This window comes from Candoia aspera, chromosome 1 (genome assembly GCF_035149785.1).
Source record: "Candoia aspera isolate rCanAsp1 chromosome 1, rCanAsp1.hap2, whole genome shotgun sequence".
NCBI lineage: Eukaryota > Metazoa > Chordata > Lepidosauria > Squamata > Boidae > Candoia > Candoia aspera.
In genome coordinates, this window is record NC_086153.1 from 22,076,767 (window position 1) to 22,100,250 (window position 23,484).

Here is a 23,484-nt window from a genome sequence, read left to right on the forward strand (position 1 = left end):
GGCACTTGAGGGAAATTTTAGAGACAATGGACAATCAAATTCAACAGGTGAATTCTCTATAAACAAGCATATACTGCAAAATACAGCATAGAATATGCATACACTTCTGTTAATTATAAAAGAGAAAACTGCTCTTGCTATTCAGGGAAGAATTCCCAGAAGGGAAAGAAATTTCTTCAGTTGCTTCATACATAGTCTGTCACATTCCTAAACACAAGTGTTACGCAACATTAAAAAAAAAAACAGCATCAGAGATATTAGAACTTTTCTTCGGCCACCAACAACCAAAACATTAAGAAAAAAAGTTTCGACATTTCTGGGAATGGCTCAGTCTTCATTGCTTCAGACATACTAGCATTAAAAAAAAAATTGAAACATACTGGCTTGAGATTAAAGTATACCAATTTCATAGTATTTCCAAAAATAAAAGAGTTGCTTCTAATTCAATTGCAAACTCCTGTGTGTGCTGTGCAACCATAATAAAGCCAAGGAGCAGCATTACAGAATGAAGTGGGCTCACGTGCTCAATTTTTTTATTCTTCCAAGTTGCTTCCAATGCGCGCTTGTTTACAGGAGTTCGACACCCAGTAAAAAGCAACGAATACATTCATAAGCAAATCACGTTCATTTATGAACAATGCACTAAGCTCGTCAACATGAAGTCTAGATATGCAAACTGTAACTGCAATATGCCAAAAGGTGTGAGTTTGAAGTAAGCAAAAAACTAATCTGAAACCAAAGTCACAAGGAAAGCACTAGCTAACAGTCTACTCCCACAAGACAATTCATTTAATTAACTCTGGCCTGTAATGCCAATGAGAGATTTATACAGGACAGTTCATTTCCTTTGTTTATGTACAGAAACCTTTGCTTCTAGAATAGAAGTGAGCAACATTTTGTCAAATAAGGCCACATTTCACATTTAGGAAGAACCTGAGAGCTGCAGGGGGCGGGGGGGGTGAGACATATGGATCTAGCATTGATTTTTTCCCCCTTGGCTTTTGGAGAGTGTTGAGCTCTGTTTCTTTCTCTCTTTTTAAAGCATTTGAGGGTTTATACAATATTTTTCATGGACTTCTTGCCTCAGGAATGGTACAAAATCACACCACCAGTTTTCTGTGATTCTAGTCAAAAGGGGTTCCAAGTCACACAACGCCACAGGCTGCTCACCCCTACTCTAGAACCAAAATACAGAAAGATCATGCCAAAAATAACCAGTAAATAAACACACACTGCTTATTTAGAGGATTAAATGGAATCAAGAAATGCATCTGCTTCTGACATTGCACAGAGGTTTCAGTGTGACTTCTCTCCATAGGTGAAGGAGGAGTTGCAAAACCAATAAGCAATAGTTCACGTTGCTGGCTGCATAAGTCCATTAACTCATTGTATGAAGATCACTGCCTTTCTCAAAGATGCATCTTATATTTCTAGTGGTGTTGTAGCTAAAAGTCACTGTGTAGACAGGCCAGTATTCTGAATGGGAAACCACTAGCCAGAGGTACATCACTGGACTCCCCTTGTCATCTCATCTAGCCCCTCCCTCTAGATAGCAATTAAGTGTTTAAAAAGCTTTTAATGATGCCAAGAAAGACTTTTAGAAGTGTAACCCCTGCACAAGGATGAAATGGAGGCTCCATTCCTCATGCTCTGGAGCTAAATAATTCCTTCCCTTCCTGCAGCAGTTCAGGCATCTGAAAAGCTTACATTGCTACAAAAAGGCTCTGTGGAAAAAAGGAGGGGAAATGGGACTCTGGAGGGAACAGCTTGTAGGAAAAACTATGGGAGAAAGGAAGCATAAGAAGAAAGAGAATGGCATGCTCCCTGGCATGACCCTGGAGGGGTATAAATGAGAGCCGCCTTTGGGCCAAAAAAGGATCCCCAGTTCTACTTTATTTTAATTCAACATTCAGAAGATCCTAGAGCGAACAACAAGATGGTTCAGAAAACCCTGCCAAGTTAATCAGAGATGAAAGTAGAAGAGCCAATGCTAAACTTCTTTTATTCAGGTCAAACAGAAGAAAAGACTTGACTGGAAAATGTCAGCCCTTCCCACCTCATTTGGCTAGCCACTGCCTCCCACAAGCAAGCTTTAGGTACACAGAGAAATGATTCTTCAACCTAACAGCACTGAAATTATTGCTAAGCTTCTGTACAAAGCAAGCTAAGTAAATGTAGCATTACTTTGATTATGTGCAAAGGAATTTATTCATTAATTGTGGTTCTTACCTTCTGGAAAAGATGGAAATCCAAGACACCCAAAAACAAATAAAAAAGAGACAGTGAGAATGGTAAAAAAAGAAAAGATAAAAATTTAAGTATGCCAGTAAAGCAATGCTTTTACATATTTCCAATGACCACCCATATCAGACATTTTTTTCTTAGATTATAGAGAACACAGGGGACAAAAGTGGGACAAATTCATCAGGGAGGCTTTGCAAGTCTCGAGGGGGAGTGTTGGCAGTATAAATAAAAGATGCCACTCTGAGCTTCAAGTCTGAATTACACTGAAGGAGAGGTCAAGAATAGTAACATAACAGGCCGTAGAATCAATGCTACCTCTAGGTGGGAACAAAGAAGAATATTGCAGAAACTGCTCCATTACTACAGATGTCAACTCAGAATTACATGGTCCACACTGATCTTACAAACATACTCTTCCAAATGTAATAAAGAACATTTCTTGTGGGTTGGTTGCAAGACTTAATAAAGATATATGTACTTAAAATACTCCATGACCATTTATTGAACCTAATTTCTGGTGGCAATTGTTTATTTCAATATTTATTACTATGGCTAAAAAAAAAACAAAGCCCAAGCCATTACACAGAAATCATACCTGTTAGAAAAGAATTGCCCGAAGGATGTATGTCCAAGAGACTTATAGAGCAGGAAGGTTATCATGAGCAAACACCTGACGTTTGGAAGAGACTACCGAACACAATTTTATTCAATCTAGCATCTGATCCAAACTGACATTAGAACCAGGAAGTCACCTATTAAGCTAATGTTGGAGAAATATAGCATCATGCATCATGGGATACATCCTTGGACTATTTTTTCTGACAGCTTCAATTCTGAAGCTGAAGCTACAGCACTCATATGAGAATTTTTCAGCCATTACCTTCTTTAAGGAAAACATGCCTGACTGCCTTAATTTTAGTTGAAGTATTGAGGGAAGGGAATAGTTCACATTTCAAAGTATTAACAGAGTCATTTGATTAAATTCTGAAAGGTACTAGGATATGGCGTTCTTATTACTCTTCTTTGAAAATTCTGTATTTTCTTTTTCCCTTTGTATTTCAGATAGAAATATCTAAGTTGGCTTAGGTCAATTAATAATTAACCACAATAAATAATACAATTTTTTTTTTTTACTTAAATGCCATCTTTTGACCCAGAAAAGTAAGAATCATCATCAAAGAGCAGAAAAACAACTGGGCAATTTTTAAAGACAAATCTCTGGAAATGCAAAATCTCTAGGCAGTGGCAGAATACCAGAAAAGAGCAAAAAAAAAATCTCAAACTCTTATGGGTGAAGGAAACAATATTTTAAGTAACATGGTCCATATAAGCCAGAAATAAGCAATATCTAGTTCCTCTTTGTGGGCAGGGTCCTCTTTTTGGAAGCTCCCCAGGTCATACACAATCCCAAGAGCCTGACACAAATTTTAAAGTTTTTTTTGTTTTTAACATTGGGCTGAAAATCTTAAGTTTTGTCCCCTCTGGGACAAATTTTTCCTCTACTAAAAATTTCTTTATTAAATTCAGGTCCCAAAAACAAACTCTATTTAGTAAACCTGGGAAAATTGCACATTGCAAAGCTATTTTTAAAAAGCAAAATTTTAATATAGGGATTCTCTGATCTGAATGGAATATATTACAATTTTCTGTGCATCTTTTTTTATAACGTGGAATTCATTTTGATTACAAAGCACAAAATCCATGTTTGCTTTCTGGTAAAAATCACATGCGTGCACACTGCAACTTCACAGCATGTATACAAACTCCAGTACATAGTTGCATAGTTCTTCCTCCTATGAAGTGCTTTCATTTAAGCAGATAGGTTAGTCAACAAATATTTACCATTTTTATAAAACATATTGAAACATTCAAAGCATTTCATATGATTGTTCTAATAATTCTTTAAACAGCTCTGTAAGGTTAAGTCATTATTATTCCCTTACAGATAAGGTGAATTGGCATCCATGCTCATGGAAGGCCTCATTCGATCTCTCTCATTCAACTTGGAAAGAAAATACTGTAATAGTAAAATTAGAAAACACCTCCACTGTCTGAATCATTAAACAGTTCCTAGAGTCAGACTAGACAAAAGCAATCTAGATACGTGTCAGACATTTGAATATAGTATTTAAAGTGCCAGATCTGAACTGAGGAGACCAAGGTTCAATTTCTCAACTATGGAGTTCATTTTGAAACAGTTACCCACTCTCAGCCTAACCTGCCTCACAGAATTGTTATAAGGACAAAATTAAGGGGGACCTTTCTGTAAGTTGCCTTGAGTTCTCAGAGGAAAGTGAAACATACATGCAATAGATAACAGCAATAATACTGATTTCTAGAAAAGCTTAACTTAGTCCAGCTCCTAAGTTTAGTGAAATAACTAATGATTTACTGATTGACAACTCAATCTCAACCACTGAGCAGCTCTGAAAAGAAAATTCTTTAGGCACGTGGCATCCAGGTGATATTACTTCAATCCGGAAGCTGCCATCCAGCTTATGAAGAAAACTCCTTGCTGTCTGTTACAGAAAGCATTGGTTCCCTAACTGATGTTTTCATAAATACAAAGAAATGAAATTCAGAGTTTCATGTAGAAACAAAACTAGTCTGAGTAACTAAATCTGGAAGAAAGCTTGAACATGAGAGGAATACATATTCATGAACACATCATGGTAAAGTCTGAATAGATTCCTTGGCCAATTCTTAATTTTTAAGCCTAAGCTTTTCCATGCCCAAAGGGATAGCTCTGAAAATTACTGGACAACTGGTCTGAGTTCAGAATTATATTATCTGCTGCTTTTCAGTCTTATTATTTGATTTGTCTTCATTACTAAGTGGGATTCTTACATATCTAATTACTAATTTACAGCCAACAAATTATTAATTCTAATGCAAAAATATATTGAGTAAACTCTATAGAGACATTTATTAGAAAAGAGGAAAGGTGTAATATGATAATAAAACAGTAAGAAGGTGCTATCTTAGTTAACTATTTGCCCCCTGCAATACTCACAAAGTCTACAGTTGGAAAATATTTCTGGTTTATGTTATTAGGAGTACTAAGCAGTACAGTAATTCATACTCACCTAATCTCTTTTAACCCTTCCTTTTGGATAACCTGAAGAATCTCTTTGTGGCTCATTGGTCTGTTAGGATTTTTTTCTAGGACCTGATAAGAAAAAAAAAAGAGTTTTGAATCTACTTGCCTTGTCTTATTTTAGAGCCAGCAATTTGCTTCAACCTTTTTTCCTATGTTCTATGTCTACTTGCCTGCCCAATGATTTAGAAACAATTCTCCCAAATATGTATCCCTCAGCTTGAGCTAACGAACATGAATTGCACAATAGTTGGCAGGTGGTACTTCCAGCTTGTTTTTTCATTCTTATCATTAGCTAGACTACTTTCTTATAATTAGCAAAACTACTAAAATCCCATTACTTCTCTTCTCTCTGAACTACAATGGCAGATAATCTCTGTAACTAACTCTACTTCCACTTGACATACTTAGGTAACATAGTAGTTATATACCCTTAATTATATCTGTCAAGTATGCAATATCAAGATTAAAACAAAGAAACAGAAAGGGAATGTTTATGACACCCAGAATTAGTGGAATAATCATTCACAGTGGAATAGTCGACTTAAACAAGGATGTTTGTCCTCAATACCAACCTCTTCAGTTCATATTCATCATGCAATGAGTGTTAAGGGATTGCACAGTAGAGATATGACATCTGTCTTAGAAATGCCTGCAACAAATACTACATACAGAACAGTATATCTGAAGTTGAACCTATGTGAAGCTAAATGGTACAACCCTAATATATAACAGGCAATGCTTTGCTAAAATTGAACATGTCTGGGTCAGGTAATTTAGAATGGGTCTATAAAGGGTCCCCCCTCCTTGAGAGATGCATGAGGTGTAGACCAGACAAGAGATACTCTTAGTCATAGCAATCAGCTTGTGATGCATCAGCTTGTGAAACATCCTTCCCCAGAGGTTCAGGGACCCCAACATTATTTAATTTTAGGAAACAATTAAGAGCAGTATTGTTCCAATGTGCCTTCAGCCCTGGCTGATCCTGGATGGCCATCACAGAAATTTTATTTATTTATTTAATAATTTTATATGGCTGCTCATCTCATATACATGACTCTGGGTGGCTGACAACTTTTTTCCCCCTTACATTGATTTTAATCTTGCCTTGTTGTAAGCACCAGACTTGTTTGAGATTGGGATTGCAAATACTGTGAAATAAATAAATAAACAGGTAGATAGGTAGGTAGGTAGGTAGGTAGATAGATACAAACTAGATGTTCTAGTGAGCTGCTACCAGCAATGCCACATGTCATGCATGATACCATTATCTCCATACTACCAGCAATGCCAAAGCCTCTAAAATATAAATATTGCATTAAAAAATGGCAAAAGTCTTACGCAGGAACATGGGCTTGTAAGATTTGGTTTCTCTTATAAAACTCTGGGCATTTTAAAATTAAATAAGATAAATAGAATTTAAATATAATATAAAACAATATATCATTTTGGAGTCAGTGGGCACCATCTAGTGGTGTCACAGGCTTCATAGCAGCTGTGGGCACCACACGGCTGACTTCCAGTCTTCATGGATCCATGAAGAGTTCGGATATGCCTTCCAAAATGGACAATGAAATGAGGAAGCTACTGAAAAGCTTTTGAGGTTTTTTTTCCCCGCTTTAGAAAGCAAGAAGTTGAATAATAAGATATTTTCTCAGAAGAAAAAGGATTTCTCTGCCCTTTGCTTGGAAATATCTACATGCCATGATTCCTGAAAGGGGGAGAATAGAAGTGTGGGTATTAGGAGACCAGAAAAATAGTGTATTGGAAGTAGATATTCAGGTCGGTAACATCCAGCAATGAGGGCTATACAACATTTTGATATATCAGCTAAATATTTATATTTCTGGTTTTATTTAAGTGGGAAGTCCTGGACAAATTCCCTAATTCCCTTAGGCCATTTACTAAAGAACTGCATGATATGACATGCTATTAAAATAAACTGAGTATCAAAATTACCTTTTGAGGAAATCAGATTGAAAGCAGATTTCTTAAAAGCACTTATTTTTAAAAAATTGGTAAAAACCAAGTTCAGCACTTTTATTTTTCAGAAAGCCAAAAAAGTAAGAAACCTCTGGAGAAGGAGTTTGCTTTGGCTCCTGGAGTAACGTAATTTGCAACTTTCTTTGCAGGCAATAGTTTTGTTTTATAGAAAGGGATTGTGTACAATTTGAAGACATCCCAAGGATAGGCCAGAAGCTAGCAATGTGAAAGTAGGCCTTTTCTGGCATAGCACCTGCCCTTTGGAACACCATTCCCCAGATATTAGATTGCTCCTGATCTTGCCTGCTTTTTGAAAACCTTTAAAGACATGGATGTGTTCCTGGGCACGGTGGTCGGATCATTAGCTGGAGCCTGTGAAATTGTTTGATTTGTGGTAGATTGGCTTTTACCTAGGCTATCATTATATGCATTGTGGTTTTATGTTATTTGCGTTATGATTTTAAAATGTTGCTGGCCACCCAGAATTGCCATGTGAGATGGGCAACCATGTAAGTTGAAATAATAATAATAATAATAATTCTCAACCCTTCCTCCACATGGACTCCACAGCAGTATCCAAAGTCGGTGGTAGAGGTGGAATCACACCAATAAACTTATAAGAATGCAAACAAGAAGTTTTGTCTGTTTACTTGTTTCTAAGCATGCTGACCTCAGGCCGTATTAAAATGTAATTTTAAAAACCCAAGGTTCTTGCCTGGTCAGTTGAATGTCTTGTGGTGGTTGATGGAACTGAGGACACAGCAGGTTAGGGAAAATATTGCAGTCTTAGACACTTTTGAGATGGCAGTAAAATCCCAATAATTTTCCAATGAAAATCAGACCAGCATGTACTGGATAATTGCCAACTTAATAAATGTTCAGCTTTTATTTTACTATTACAATAAATAATAAATGGCATGGACTGATGACAGCTATATGAGGTATAGAAAGAGTTCTGCCTCCTGTTTGTCCTAGCTCCAGGTTTAAATGTCTCTGACCTTCTGATGGGTGGCTTTGTTTGCATTTTAACAATATAAATTTATTGGTGTGGTTCCCTCCCCTGCACCCTGATTTTGAATACTACTGTGGAAACCATGTGGTGGAAGGGCAGTTGAGACTTTTTGTGTTGTAATTTGCACATCCTCTTACATCCTTGTTGTTGTTTTTCCAGCTTTAAGGAAAGCTGCCCAGAGTCACCTAGAATTGAGCAGCCTCTAAATCTGTTCCAAAAGTCACTTTGATCTTCTCCAATTTGAAATCTGGGGAATATCAGTGTTCACGTATCTTATCTTTTCCCATAGCTCTTTAGGTTCTTGTTTGCTTAAGGTAAGTGTACTAATGTTGTTCCTTACAAAGAATTTATATTCTGACAGGATGACCACAACAAATCTTGCTTAAGCACCTAATCTATTTTATTTCTAAGCTTACCCTCTATATTCACCAATAAGTCATGGACTATTTCACAACCTGCAGTGTCTCAAAGTTCTCTTTACAAAAACCCTATTAGCCTATCTTCCACATTATTGGATTTACTCGATCCAAATTTTACTGTGATTGCAGGTTCTTCCATTTCTCCAACTTTGCATTTCAATTATGGACTAGTAATATTAGGTCCTTTCTAGATTGCATTTACTATCCTTGCAATTTGCTGTAGAATTCCTCAATATCCTCATCCATTGCATATCTATTAAGTGCATATACTGACATTGATATTATACTAAATGATATTCTTCCTGAGTATCACGGCCACTTCATTCTTTGGTATGCTCTTACGCCCTATATTTGCTTATTACTAAAACACCCAATATGGTATCCTTTATTTTCTGTTTGACAATTTCAAATTTTCCTTGGTTCCTGCTTCTGACATTCCATATTCCAGTTCTATGTGCTCTTATGAGTAAAGAACTCCTCTTTTGATACTGACATCATCAAACATCCTTGCAGTTTGGGTTTGGTCATGTTATCATATTCTTCTCAATGATTACAGCAACTTTCCAACTTGAGTTCTCATCACTTGTACCCAAACTCTCTGAAATGTTTTTAACCATGTCCATACAGTGTTCTTTGCAACAATGTTATTGTTATTATTATTATTATTTATTAAACTTGTATCTACCTGAGTCTCAATGACTCAGGGTGGCTCACAACGATCAAAGAAATTACGATAACATCAATAAAAGATAAAGATAAAAGTTGGCAAGCATGATGAAGCGAGGGATCTCGTGCTCTACCTCCAAAAGTCGGGAAGTAGGTTGCCATAGCCTTCTCCTGGTTTTGATTTTAGGTTCCTTCTATTAAAGGGGTTTAATTTCCCCCTGTCCATAGAACCTGACTTGCCCTTATGGATTACTCATAGCTTCACCTCTCCCATTTGACCTCACCAGCAAGAGAAACCCTACCAGGAGCTGCAATGGCATCCCCCTCAGGATCAATAAACTACTGCGCTTGCCTAGACATCAAGGTACTCTTTTTGGAGGGCAATCTTAAGGAAGATACAAAACTATTCATATTCTGTATGTATAAAAAACTTTATAGGTAGTCCTTGTTTAGCAACTGCCTCATACAGTGACTGCAGTTATGACAGTGATGAAAAAGTAACTCTGTGACCAATCCTTGCATTTACAACCTTTGCAGGTCTGTAAAGCAAAGGAAAGCTGAAGAACATAAGCCGTTGCGGTTTCACTTAGCAACCACTTCGCTTAATGACTGAGTTGCCAGTCCCAACTGTGGTTACTAAATGAGGACTACCTGTATGCCTAGGGATAATCTGTTAGAAATTATTGTTGATATAGCTAAAAAATGGAGGCCAAATGTTAAAAAAAATTAACATTTTATTAATATTGTTATAAATGTTTAGCATTTATTAAGACGGTAACATTTTATTATTTCATTAAATTCTTAACTCTTCACTGCCATGTAAGTTTTTAGTGAATATTATTTCTCATATTTTAAAATAATACTGATCTAAAGTCAATATCCCTCTAACCAATAACCCTCTAATTAAAAGCCACTCTGAAGAATAAATACCAGATAACAGTCATTCTTCATCATGGAAGATGGAGCCCAGCCTACTTCTAGTCAGAAGGCAGGGCTTTGTGGAAGAAACCCCTCCCAACTCAACTGCCTTAGCTCTGCCTTATGATAAAGAACTTTTCTTTCCTTTCAGCTTCTTCAGGGTTGAGAGGAAGTAATCTGCATCTATTCGCTTAACTAAGAACTAGGATAAGCAATTTATCAATCACATAGGGAGCAAGGTTCATTGACCTCATGGATGACTTGTGGCAGGGCTAGAATGGAGGGCATACAATCATCCTCATCCTACTGCAACTCATGGCGGCTTTTGATACTGTCAATGACAATATTCTTCTAGCCTACCAATGAGAACTGGAAGACAGAGGCAATGTGTTTCTGCTCTTTCCTGAGTGGGCAGATCCAGCTGGCAGTGGCAGGAAGGGAAAGATGTGATCCATGAGCATTCCACTTTTTAACATTTATAGCCCTGACATAATAACTCAAGGCAGCAAACATACCTAATCCTCCTTCCTCCTCCTATTTTCCCCACAACAACCCCCCTGTAAGGTGAGTCGGGCTGAGAGAGTGTGACTGGCCCAAAGTCACCCAGCCGGCTTTCATGACTAAGGTGGGACTAGAACTCTCAGTCTCCTGGTTTCTAGCCTGTTGCCTTAATCACTAGACCAAACTTGCTCTCTTATCCAAAGGATGGCTTGGCAATAATATTTGTGAGAAAAATATTTCAACAGTAATTGATCACAAAGTGAATATAAATCATCAGTGAGATAATGGCTGCAAAAAAGTCAAATGAAAGTACATTTGACTATACCAACGGAATTACACTTTCCAAATGCAAGGGAAATAATCGAATCGATTTATCCATTCAGCCATATCCAACCCTTGGCGATTCCATAAGCCGGCTCTCTCCATGATTTCCAATCTTGTACAGCTTCTTTCAGTTGCTTTATATTTTGGCCAAAATATAAGGGAAATAATAGTTCTGCTTTATTCTGCATTAGTCAGTTTCCACCTTGAGCACAATGTCTGATTGTGGGCATATTAAGGAATCTTCAAGCTGGAACAATTGAAGTGCAGCAAGGATAATCCAGGAATTTAGAAACTAAGTCCCATGAAGAGAAATCGAAAGAACTGGAAATCTTAAGCTTTGAGAAAAGACGACCAGGGGAGAGGGGGTATCATTGCACTCTGAAAGGATATGACCAAAAGATCACAATGTCTTTCATTCTAGAGTGCAATCACAGAATAATGGATGTAAATTAGAGGAAAGCAAATTCTGATTGTTAAAAAAAAAAAAACTTCCTAAAATTAATAGCCATTCAACATAGTGAGGTGGTGGGCTCCTCCTCACTGAATGTATTCAAGTGGAGGCTAGATAGCAATCTGTCTGGATTACTTTGACTTTTGCACTGAGCAGGAGTTAGGCTAAATGGTCCCTTCCAATCTGTTGATTATAATTAGCTTCAAGTATTAATATGGCTAAGAGCCTCGTGTGGCGCAGAGTGGTAGGCGGCAGTATTGCAACCAAAATTCTCCCCACGATCCGAGTTCGATCCCAGCGAAAGCTGGATTCTCGGAGAGTCAGCTCAGGTCAACTCAGCCTTCCATCCTTCCGAGGTCGGTAAAATGAGCACCCAGCTTGCTGGGGAAGGTGATGACTGGGGAAGGCAATGGCAAACCACCCTGCTCTATAGTCTGCCAAGAAAACGTCACAAAAGTGGTGTCCCCCCAAAGGCTCAGACATGACTCGGTGCTTGCACAAGGGACCTTTCACCTTTCACAGCCCTGACATAGAGTCTGGAGACAGTAATCTGTCTGGATTACTTTGACTTTTGCACTGAGCAGGAGTTAGGCTAAATGGTCCCTTCCAATCTGTTGATTATAATTAGCTTCAAGTATTAATATGGCTATGGATATGAATGAAAAGACTAGACTCAACCCAAGCAAGATGGAGTGGCTATTCATTCAAAACTGTTATAATTCTGGGATTATATCTTTGGCTGTCAATGGGATTGGAGCTCCCTGTGAGAGAACAGGCTCACATTTCCAGGGGACTTCCTGGAAATGTATGTGGAAGCCTTGGCCAGGAAGGCCTTTGGCTAGTAAACTAATTGTGACATTACCTAGGACAGAGGGTACCAAAGGTGATCACTTGTGACATTATCATTTCTGCATGGATTACTGTAATTCATTTACATGGGGCTGCCCTTGAAGATCACCTAGAAAGATTCCCTAGAAACTGCAACTGCTGCAAAATGTAGTGGCCCATGTGCTTTTAGGACAGTTTTTAACACTTCTGCTGTGAGACCTGCATTGGTATGTTTCCAAGTGCAATTCAAGGTTCTTGTTATGGCTCAGGGCTGGAGATCTAAGAGATTGCTGATGTCAGACAGATTCATCATGGCAAAAGCACGTTAGGCAGTCATACCAAGATCTTTCTAAAACAAACACCAATGCCTTAAAAAGAGTTGCTTCCCATGGAAACTCAACTAATATACTACAAATAATACAAAATTTATGGATATTGAATAATACTTTTAAAAATCTGTGGTTTGATAATATAATAACAATCTAAATTATTCTTAATCTGATTCTGTAGGGCCAATATATTTGCAACAGCGCACACAACTTTCCATTCCTTGGGAGTTTCCTCTTACAATGGACATAAAGGACTTTAATATGAGGGTCCCCTCTCTTTGACCTGCTTTCATCATAAAGCTAAAATCTCTGTCCAAGCATCTCATACATTTAGATACACTTGCAGTGAGGTATATTTTCCTAATCCTCAAGAGGCTCAGTATAATAAGAATTTGAAGAATCCCTATTTCATTTAAATTGAAAATATTTATTTGCACATTTCAAGACATCTTAATAGCACAGGCTTAGGGTGAACAGATATTTTTGCTCGGACAGCCTTGGTTTTGAGAAAGATGAACCAGGCAGCAGACAGCCCCCAAACCCAAAAAAACATCCCAGTTTTAGGAACCCAACCAGCAAAAGGTTTGCATGAGCTATAATGCAGGAAACCACTTCCATATTTACTACTCATTTTGGGCAGATTGGGCAATGGCAGCATGGAAGAAGTAATAAAAGAAATTGCATCTGGTAATCACCAACTCTAGTTCCTGTTGTTGTTTTTTTGTCTACTTCATTCTCTATTTCCTGCTGGCTAGCAGGGCCTATTGCTTTTTGCTCATCTACTAGCTTGATCTGATGTGGAAACATTTTGCACACAAAATACAAGCACAGCAGACAACAGGAAGTGTTCGCAATGACGGTACTGATGTTGAAAAGCCCTTCCAAATATTAACTTCCAATCTTTCTTTAAAAAGAGTGCAATGATAAACATAGATGTACTTGCTCTTATTTTGAGGGAGGCCATGCACATCTGATGTGGGCAGGAGGACCAAGAAAGAAGCAAAGCAGATTTTATTATAAAATGCACATTACTCTTATTATTCAATTAAATGCCTATTAATACAGCCATATTAATTATATTTTACAAATTATAGATGAACCTATAGGTAATAATGATCAAAAGAGAACAGTGAGAACTTTTCCTGTACAAGCCTCACTGGAATGAGTAGGATTTATACAAATATTATTCTTCTGAGATTTCTATTCATTTCATGCAGACATAAGCAGGAGAATCTCCCAGTGGAATTTATATAGACATATTTACTGGAATGTAATAATTTGTACTTGCTCCTGGTATATACTACTGACAGCTGTAGTAAATAGGATATTTTACAAATGAATAAAAGCTGCAGAGACCCTTCTGGGATGCCATTCTAGGCAAAACTGGTTTTAAAATTTAAATCCTTCAATACATTGAAATGGGTCCATTAGTAACCACACATTTTGAAAAATGATAAAGTTTTTAGTTTATACTTCATGACCAAAAATCTCTAAAGCACTATTCATCAAAGCAATTTGCTGAGAGAAGCCTCCTAAATTCAAATGTTGATTCAGTGAAGAATTACAGACAGCCTTCATTTTTTTGAGTAAGGCAGGCACAGACTATACAAAAGTACACTTTTCTGTTACTCACTGTTGATCATATTCAAACACCTCCTTCCTCTCCCAAACACACAAACTATGGATTGAAGCTGAAAGCAGCAGTGTAGCAAATGTGTTTGAGAAAGCAACTCCTGGAAGAAATGTTAACTAATTTAATTAGCTGAAAGGCAGCAGCTGAAAATACAAGTGCTCCCTACATTGTAATGCTTAAGCACAATACTGAGTCAGTGAGCCACACTTCTGCTTTAACTAGAAACTTGATGATGACAAAGTTCTTCTGTGGCCATACAGTAACAAAAACTCTTGTTACAAATGTATTTGATGGTCTGAAGAGAGATATGGGCAACATCGACTATATATCTGTATCCACTAATGATTCTAAGAGAAAACATGGATAGTTCATACACATAGTAATTTATTTATTGTGAGGGAATATTTAAAGTAAGTATTTTTGAAATTTACTTCGTTTTCAGATGATATATCTATCATACTGTGAGGAGAAATAGGTAAGGTCCTTGGCAAGCATAATTTACAGAAAACACAAAATTGGATTTAGTCCTGACAAGCAAAGTACTACTTTGATGGTAAACTAAGAACAGGAAAAAAACTATTTCCTGTAGACTGAAAGAAACAATTCCTAAAAGCTACAGCTATTGTAGTAAAAGCCCTTAAAAACGAAAGTATTCAGAAATCATTCTACAAAAAAAAAAAAAAAACTTGTCAGGGGAATTTATAATGAAAAAATAAAATCTGACCATATCAAGGTTTTTCGTTTCCATTTTTATTTGGATTTGAAAAACAGGATTAACATTAATAGATATACAGTATATATTTATACAAATTAATGAATCCCAATTTTTACTCCTGAATATCTGGTCACATTACACTATCTGTGCTACCCTACCCAGAATGGTCAAAGCGTCCCCTGTTCCCAGTGTATATGCTATGCACACATCCCATCTTCTCCATTCACTACCACTGTCTTTAAAAGGTAAAGTCATTTAGCAGATTTGCATAGTTGTCTTATTAAAATTCCTGATACTGCCTTGCCAAAGCATACCTCAGACTATCCCAGTTTACTACTCACAAAAGGACTAGATTGTACATTTTTGAATTTCTGCATCCAGTGAGCTCAACGGATTCATTTCTGCAGAATATCCTTTCTTGCCCTCCCATTTTCCACCTTGTTTTGACTTTGGGCAGTTTTTCCTTTGATTACCCATTCTATCAGTACTTTTAATACAGCACTAGAAGCAGCCTCTAAGATTAAAGAAAAGATTCAGGTCAGCTGCTTGGCATACATATTTGCAATCTGCTAACATTTTCCAGGAATTCCTCAGAGTTGCTCACTGTGCGAGAGAACTTGGAACCAGGGGAAAGGGTTACATAGGGGAGGGGGGAATGTGCTTAGCACAGGCCAAGACAGCTAAAAAATGCTAATATAAAGCAAAGTAGGACAGCAACTCCTCTAAGGATTTCAATTACCAACAAGTCAGCTGTATGAGGGAGTAAGTAGGTGGCAGAAACAGCCCTACCCTTATTACCTGTTCTGGAAAGCAAGAAGGGAGAGGCAGGCAGCTTCAAGGGAAGAAGTGCTCTCATCCAAATAAACATCATTTGTAGAATATGTGACATTACTGTTTCCTTTAAGATCTGAATATGAAAACCAAATCAAGATTGTAAACATCTGAGAACAGCCACTTCATACTACATGAACCTGCGCTGAGAACTTCTGGTAAAGAAACAGTACATAAATATTATAAATTTAAGAGAATATTATAAATTTAAGCAGAAATAAAGAGACAAAGCATATGGACCTTGCAGCTCTAGGTACTTTTTTCCCCCTGGCATACTGGCTGAACAGGGGCTAAAAGGAGCATGTTCTGAGGATGCAATCACCTTTTAATAAACTCCTGTTCTATCACAGTAATGAAACATTAGTACCAGCAGATTTTAATAGCTAGAATAGTATGATGGACTTGAAAACCAGTATATTGCCTAACAATTTAGGGGAATAAGACATTCAAAAGGAAAGGACTCCAGGAGGAAGAATGGGTAAGTTAAACCTCTAACCCAGTACACACAACTTTATACAACCATTAAACAATTACATACTTCTGCTTTCAAGCAAACTTTCAAAGATTTGAGATTCAAATTCTGCTAGCAACACTAGCACTGAATCTTGGCAATAACCATAATAACTAGAATTTCAGAAACTGTAATTCATGAATATATTTTTTTCATATATATTGCTTGAGTGATAAACTTATAAAACTGCACTGTGAAATACATCCGCTGGTGCATAATCCTTTATAAAACTGATTTGACAACAAATCTCTCAGTATTTAGAAAAATGACAAAAGTGCATATTTTTTTGCCTAGCTTATTTTTGTTTTTGTTTTTACTCCATTCAATTGTGGCCATTCTCAGAGACTGCCTGGACAAGTCCCTGCAGTTTTCTTGGCAAGATTTTTCAGAAGTGGTTTGCCACTGCCTCCTTCCTAGGGCTGAGAGAGTGACTGGCCCAAAGTCACCCACTGGCTTTCATGCCTAAGGCAGGACTAGAACTCCTGGTCTCCCGGTTTCTAGCCTGATGCCTTAACCACTACACCAAACTGGCTCTCAGCTTCAGTTAATTGATTTTAATTGCATTAAAGTACTGGTTGAACAAGTGCTAAAATCATCTGTTATGTTTTCTTTCCATTTTGTTTTAATTGTTGTAAGATACTGCCTATCAAGCAGAAAGATGATATATTAATAAGTAAATAAAGCCACAGAAGTAAAAATATTGGCATACTACAACTGCATACAGTATTCCAGTAGAGTGGAACCACTACCAAAGTGAATTTCAACAAAACTTTTACTACCCTACCTCCCTCTTACAAGCACTTACATCTATTAAATCTCATCCTTTCTAGTTAAACAGTAGCAGATAACCACTCCCATATTCTCCAGATATGTTCTAAGAAGACAAAAAACAAGGCAACAGTACATGTACAATCTTCCCCTATTCCCACACATTCTCAGGTTACCAAAGATACAAGAAGAGGTTCCATCTGGCAGTGTGAAATAGGTTTAGTAATTATGACCTATCTGAATTAGTCCATCTAAAAAGGCTGCGGCAAGTCACTGAACAATGCAAAGGTTCCTTCCACTGTGCATGACTTCTACTACTTTAAACAGGAAGGTGAATGGATCAGAAACATTATTGTTGCATGGATATTAGAGGAAGGGATTCTTGCACCTAGAAACAATTTTGCAAACTGAAATATACTGTGGATCTTTCTTCTTCCATAAAAAATTCAGTGTGGCAACAGAAACAGGTAAAAATGTATTTCTACCCATAAACCAGCAGGAGAGAGAGGTTTGAAGAGGACTTGACCTAGATTACTGTGACTCATCTAGTTAGGCAATTGTTGTTCAAAGCTTTAATTAGAATCAAGGTCATGAAGAAAGGAGATGATGCAAGGTAGTTACAGACTGTGTATGTCTACGTACAGTTCAAGAGGGTGTTCCTTCATCCTGACTAGTTATCTTACAGGCAAGGGTGAAAAAAAAAAAGAAACAGCAACAGCACTCAAATATTAATGGGTACTGATTCTGGAAAAATTAGGGGCAGACAATTCTGAGGGTTTCCAAAGGCCACAGGCAGTGTGTTTTTTTAGGAAGTTGCTGTTTAAAGGGGGGGGGGGAACTAGGTGCATTTTGATACTTATTTCAGCAATGTCCATCACTGAAAAATTAATGCAACCAATTTTCAGCAGCTCTGGGGCCACAAAAGAGAGGCTAGAGAACATGCAGGAGATGAAGGTTGCACACCACTGTGATGACTCATTCCAAATAGGCAACAAGCACACATTTATTTATTACATGTATAGGCAGCCTCTTAATATCTTCTGCAACAGCTTTCAATATCCATATTCACAATATCCACACTGTTAGAACAATAAAATCAAATTTAGAAACCATAGTAGAAACATATACGTAGGAACCTAAAATTAACTTAATTCAGAAACCAGAAAGGCCTCTAAAGCCTATTTGTGAACACCTACAATGAGAGTGCATGATGTATTTCAAGTGGAAAAAAGTTCTACAAGCATAAGACAACAACAAAAAGTCTTTAGTCCTCATGCCTGGCAGCCTGATCTCTCTCACAATCAGGCACACAGAGTCTTGACGGCAGAACTCCAAGTTCCATCAAGACCGATTGAACTTAATGACAATCCATAAAGCACAAACATTCAAGTTTTGATAATGTGTACTAGCCCCAGTCATGCATGGAAAATTCAGCTATGTAGGTTCTGGCACCTGGTTTATCTTGAATTGTCCGAAAGAAGGGGAAAGTTGGGGAGAAGCCTAAAAACGGAAGATTGAGGACACTTTATTTAGATTTGACAATGCTAAAATATTTCTGCTATTTCTATTTCTGCTTGCACTGTTTGTCTCTTCTACCATCCCTTAAGACGAAAGCCTCTTTTTAAAATTGCTTTCTTTCACCATTTCACAGTTTCAGGACAACATGTAAAAAAAAAGACTGGGTATCATGTAACACAAAACTTTTCTATGCCATACCTTTTGTACCTACTACCATTCTCAGCTCTAATTTAGTTGCATCTAGATTAATCACCCCAGAAACAGGAGCAGCCTCTATTTTGAAAGCGAACATTCTAGGACAGGGAATGATATGTTATATGCTGGAGAGCAGCTGATTAGAGAAGACTGTTCTGGAATATATAATATGGCTGTGAACTTTAATTGCTGCAAGAATAAATATAGATTTGAGTGTCTTGGTATACTACTTTGCTATTGTAATGTTTCTGATTTGAGGTTGAAGACACATCACTTGGTAAATAGCACACAGTTATAGATTTGCAATGGCACTGAATTCTGGAACTGGAACCAGAATGATATGAGTCAGTACCATCGCAAATCCATGTTGTTGTTTATTCGTTCAGTTGCTTCCGACTCTTCGTGACTTCATGGACCAGCCCACGCCAGAGCTTCCTGTCGGTCGTCAACACCCCCAGCTCCCCCAGGGACAAGTCCGTCACCTCTAGAATATCATCCATCCACCTTGCCCTTGGTCGGCCCCTCTTCCTTTTGCCTTCCACTCTCCTTAGCATCAGCATCTTCTCCAGGGTGTCCTGTCTTCTCATTATGTGGCCAAAGTATTTCAGGGTTGCCTTTAATATCATTCCCTCAAGTGAGCAGTCTGGCTTTCTTTCCTGGAGTATGGACTGGTTTGATCTTCTTGCAGTCCAAGGCACTCTCAGAATTTTCCTCCAGCACCACAAATCCATACTAGTCAGAAAATAATCCTCTTACCTTTAGTCTATTACAATCAGAGCCTAAATATACTTTAAAACATGGATCCAGCTAACAACAGACTTGATCAGGTAGCACCTCTTTAAATCCAAATTTATAAGGCAGCCTTGGCTGAAGTGCTAAAAAGATTCATAAGAATTACATATTGTTCAACCATCTGCATTTGTCATGCCTTGTTACCATTCTTTTTTGATAAATCCAAAGCTTTTTTTTTTAAAAGCCTTTAATTCTCTGGAAAAAAAATCTGAACATTAAAAGCAGAATTATATATATGTAGGGAACAATACTGCAACATTTATTTCAATCCCCACATCAGGATTTTTTTTCCCAGGTTTTGTGAAGAATTGTTGCCAGGTGGTATCTATGGCAAGCAGCCAGAGATTTAAATGAAGACAGACACTTGAGGAAAGGAAGAGGCAACAGATCAATGCCAGTGCACCTCCAGTTACAAAGTCCTCAGGAAGTAGAGCTGGTAAAATGCTGCTATGACAGATGGGCAGCACTGAGCTGGATAACTTGACTGTGTATAGTATAACTTCATGTATTCTTTAAGTTTAAAATGAACTTTGTGGAAGATCTGGAAGACTAACCAGAGAGCTCAGGCAAGTTTTGAATCTTCAGGCTGCAAGATACCCTCAACCACAAAAGAGTACTGCCATCATGAATGTAGGAAATGCCAGACACAAGGGAACAAAACTAGTGAAGCCACAGCTTGAACCAGCCACAGTGCTAATTTGAATGTAAATGCCTTTAGAAAACTGCACCAAAATGTGAACAATTCTATCAAGATCAATCCTAATGCTTTCCAAAAAAGTGATCTTCAGATGTGCTGAATTATGGCTTGCACAATCCTGAAGACAAGAGGATTAATAGCTATACACTATAGGTAGTCAAGTGAGGTCATAAGTCCATCACAGTCATATGATGTCTCACTTAATGTCACTTAGTGATGGAATTGCCAGACCCAATTGTGGTCGTTAAGTAAGGATTACCTGGAATGAGAATGAGTGGAATCTCAGCACATCTGGAGGTATCATGTTGGTAGGATTAAACTATTAAATTAACTAAATTACAAATATTTCTCATCATTTAGGATTTGAGCAGCAAACAATCATAGTTAGATATTAGGGTCAAATGTTATTGCACAAGGTAACAGTTCACTTTTATTGCCCAATCATACAACAGAAGTGTTAAGAGTGTAGACTCTTCTCAGATCGAAATCATACACATACCCCTGTCATTAAGGAGCAAATAGCCCATGGCTCGCCTTTTCTCCTTCCAGCTAAGCCATATGGCTCTGCTTACCTTACTGGTCATGTGCTCTATTCCTGGAATAGAACTAGCTATAAGAAGAAACGCAAAGCAAACACAGACATATAAACTGAGTTAATATGTAACAGTAAACCATGGTTTGCTTTATCCATGGTTTGCTGACCAAGCTGAGATATCTGATTTCATACATTGCACTAAGTAATAAGCCATGTACAACAAACAAACATTATGACTTAGTATTTTATTTATTCATAACCACACAGTATTTAGTTTCAAAGCTGCCAACTAACCAAAGTAGCTTTCTTCAATACAATGGCTTCCACTCAATTCAAAGTCTCCCATGAAATCCTAGTAGAGAAAATGGCAACATGTGAACTGGACTTACGTGAAATGGCTATAAAGCTGGTTGAGCAATCAAACCCAACAACTGTATATCAATGAGACTGCATCAATGTGGAAGAAGGTGTCAAGTGTGCTCCATTATAAGTGCTGCACTGTTCAATGCATTTATAAATACTTTGAATAGGTATCAGAAAATTCAATTACTGTATCAGATCTGCAAACAATACAAAGATAGGCAAGATAGCCACCACTATCAAACAAACAGTATCAAGATTCAGGAGGATCTTGACAAGCTGGCACAATGGGCAGGAGCCAGCAAGATTAATTTCAACAGGGACAAATGAAAAGTCCTCGTTGAGTAGGAAAAATCAAAAGGAAAGTAGATGGGTGAAACCATGCTGGGTAGTAGCACATGCAAGAAGGTTTTTGATGTTTTGGTAGATCACAAGGTAAACATGATCCAACAGTGTGAGGCAGCTGCAAAATATGCAAATGCTTCAAGAGAAGTATAGCGTCATGGTCCAAAGAAGTCATCAGTCTTCTGTACTCTCCTTTGGTCAGACCACAACTAAAAAATTACATCCAGTTCTGGGCTCTATATTCTCAGAAGGACATAGACAATCTGCACACAAGAGCAATCAAGATGTTAAGGGGTCTGAAAGAATTTTTTTTTTACAACACATAGCTAGAAGTGCTGGATATGTTTAGCCTGGAGAAAAGAATATTGCAAAAAAAAAAACTTCATTTTTTAAAAAAGAAAACTGGACAGTTAAATAGTATTTTCAAGGTGGGCATCAGTTATTTGCTAGAACTTTGAAAGAAATATGGTTAAATGTCTTAAAAATAATAAATATGTTTCTTATAATCTCACAACAAGATTAATTCAGTATAAGAGGGTTTTTTTTATGCTTATTGGATACTCTACACAATGTTTTAAAAGAGTTGATGATTGTCAACTTTTATGCCGGCTCTAAGGAATATCCACACAATTTCATAGAAATACACATGCAAAATATTCCTTTGCTCTCCAATTCCTCTCTAGCCCCACACACCTCAACAGCCTACTACCCAACTTCCTTTTTGCTTTTGCTTTTCAACTGGATAGCTAAATATATTAATAGCTCTAGAACAGACATCCTCAGAAGAGGGCCAGATGAAACTAACTAACAGCATCTCAATGCTCAAATGGGTGATCTTGGATGATGCTGAGAATCAAGCTGGTGTTTCAGTAGGAGCTTTTGCTGAAAGTGCAAAGTTGTTGAAGGAGAACTAGGGGCTTGATCTTACACAATGCTTTATCCAGAGGCAGCAGCTCAAAGGCCAACTGTATGAAATGCAAGCAACCCTTTTTGATGGCAGTGACTATGAAGGGGACAAAGTCACCCTTAATGCTCAACCTCTGAGCAAAGGAGCATTTTAATAAATTCTTTCCCTCATGCAACCTAAAATGCTACCCTTCCTACTAGTTAAAAAAAAATCACCCCTCACTATATTGTAGTTGGCATGTATACTTGCATCCTATCTTAGTCTACATCTGTGTACTGTCAGTTTGGAAACACTGCTTTACAGTATCAGTGTGGGGAAAAAAGGTAATGGAAAACTACTGTCCTTATGTCCTATTTGTACAGAGAACTATTAGCCTTTGATTTGACCCATACGCATCTCATCTCATAATCTCCCATGTTTTTCAAAGAAAACTCATGAGCTTGTTTTAAAGAATGACTGTCTGAGAAGAAGCAGTAGGGAGAAATAGAAAAATAATTCTCATTACTTCTTTAAGTTGAATCAATCAACAGTGGCTTTTTATAAATGCAGTAAAGTTTGGGGAATTATTATATTTATACCCTGTCTTTCTTCAACAGAATTACGGCAATGTACAGGTCCAGAGTTGCTTCATCCTGGTTGCTTCATCATAGAAAACAACACCCTGGAGTATCCATGAATCCTTTTTATTTTGCATCTGACATCACAGTAGTTTCAGCTTAATGGCTCTTAATATACACAGCAAAAAAATCATAAATGTTCACCAAACTGTTTACAAGAGAACAGAAAACATGCACCAATAAATATACAATTCATATTAAAAGAATTGTGCAGATATTGCTTCATGTTTATTTCAAATCCACAGAGTAAAATGGTTCTATCTTGAAGCATCTTCAAAAATTTTCTTT

The 23,484-nt window shown here is 37.4% G+C and overlaps 1 protein-coding gene across 1 annotated transcript in view; it reads right to left on the reverse strand.

Annotated features, from left to right (window-relative positions):
- The window catches only part of ASXL2 (ASXL transcriptional regulator 2), a 75,648-nt gene that overhangs the window by 35,686 nt on the left and 16,478 nt on the right, over nucleotides 1-23,484 (reverse strand). Inside the window, exons 2-3 of the mRNA XM_063300181.1 lie at nucleotides 5,331-5,413; nucleotides 3,125-3,127 (exon numbers count right to left, since the gene is read on the reverse strand). Of these exons, the coding sequence (XP_063156251.1) occupies nucleotides 3,125-3,127; nucleotides 5,331-5,413 (86 nt within the window). The remainder of the gene's footprint in view (nucleotides 1-3,124; nucleotides 3,128-5,330; nucleotides 5,414-23,484) is intronic.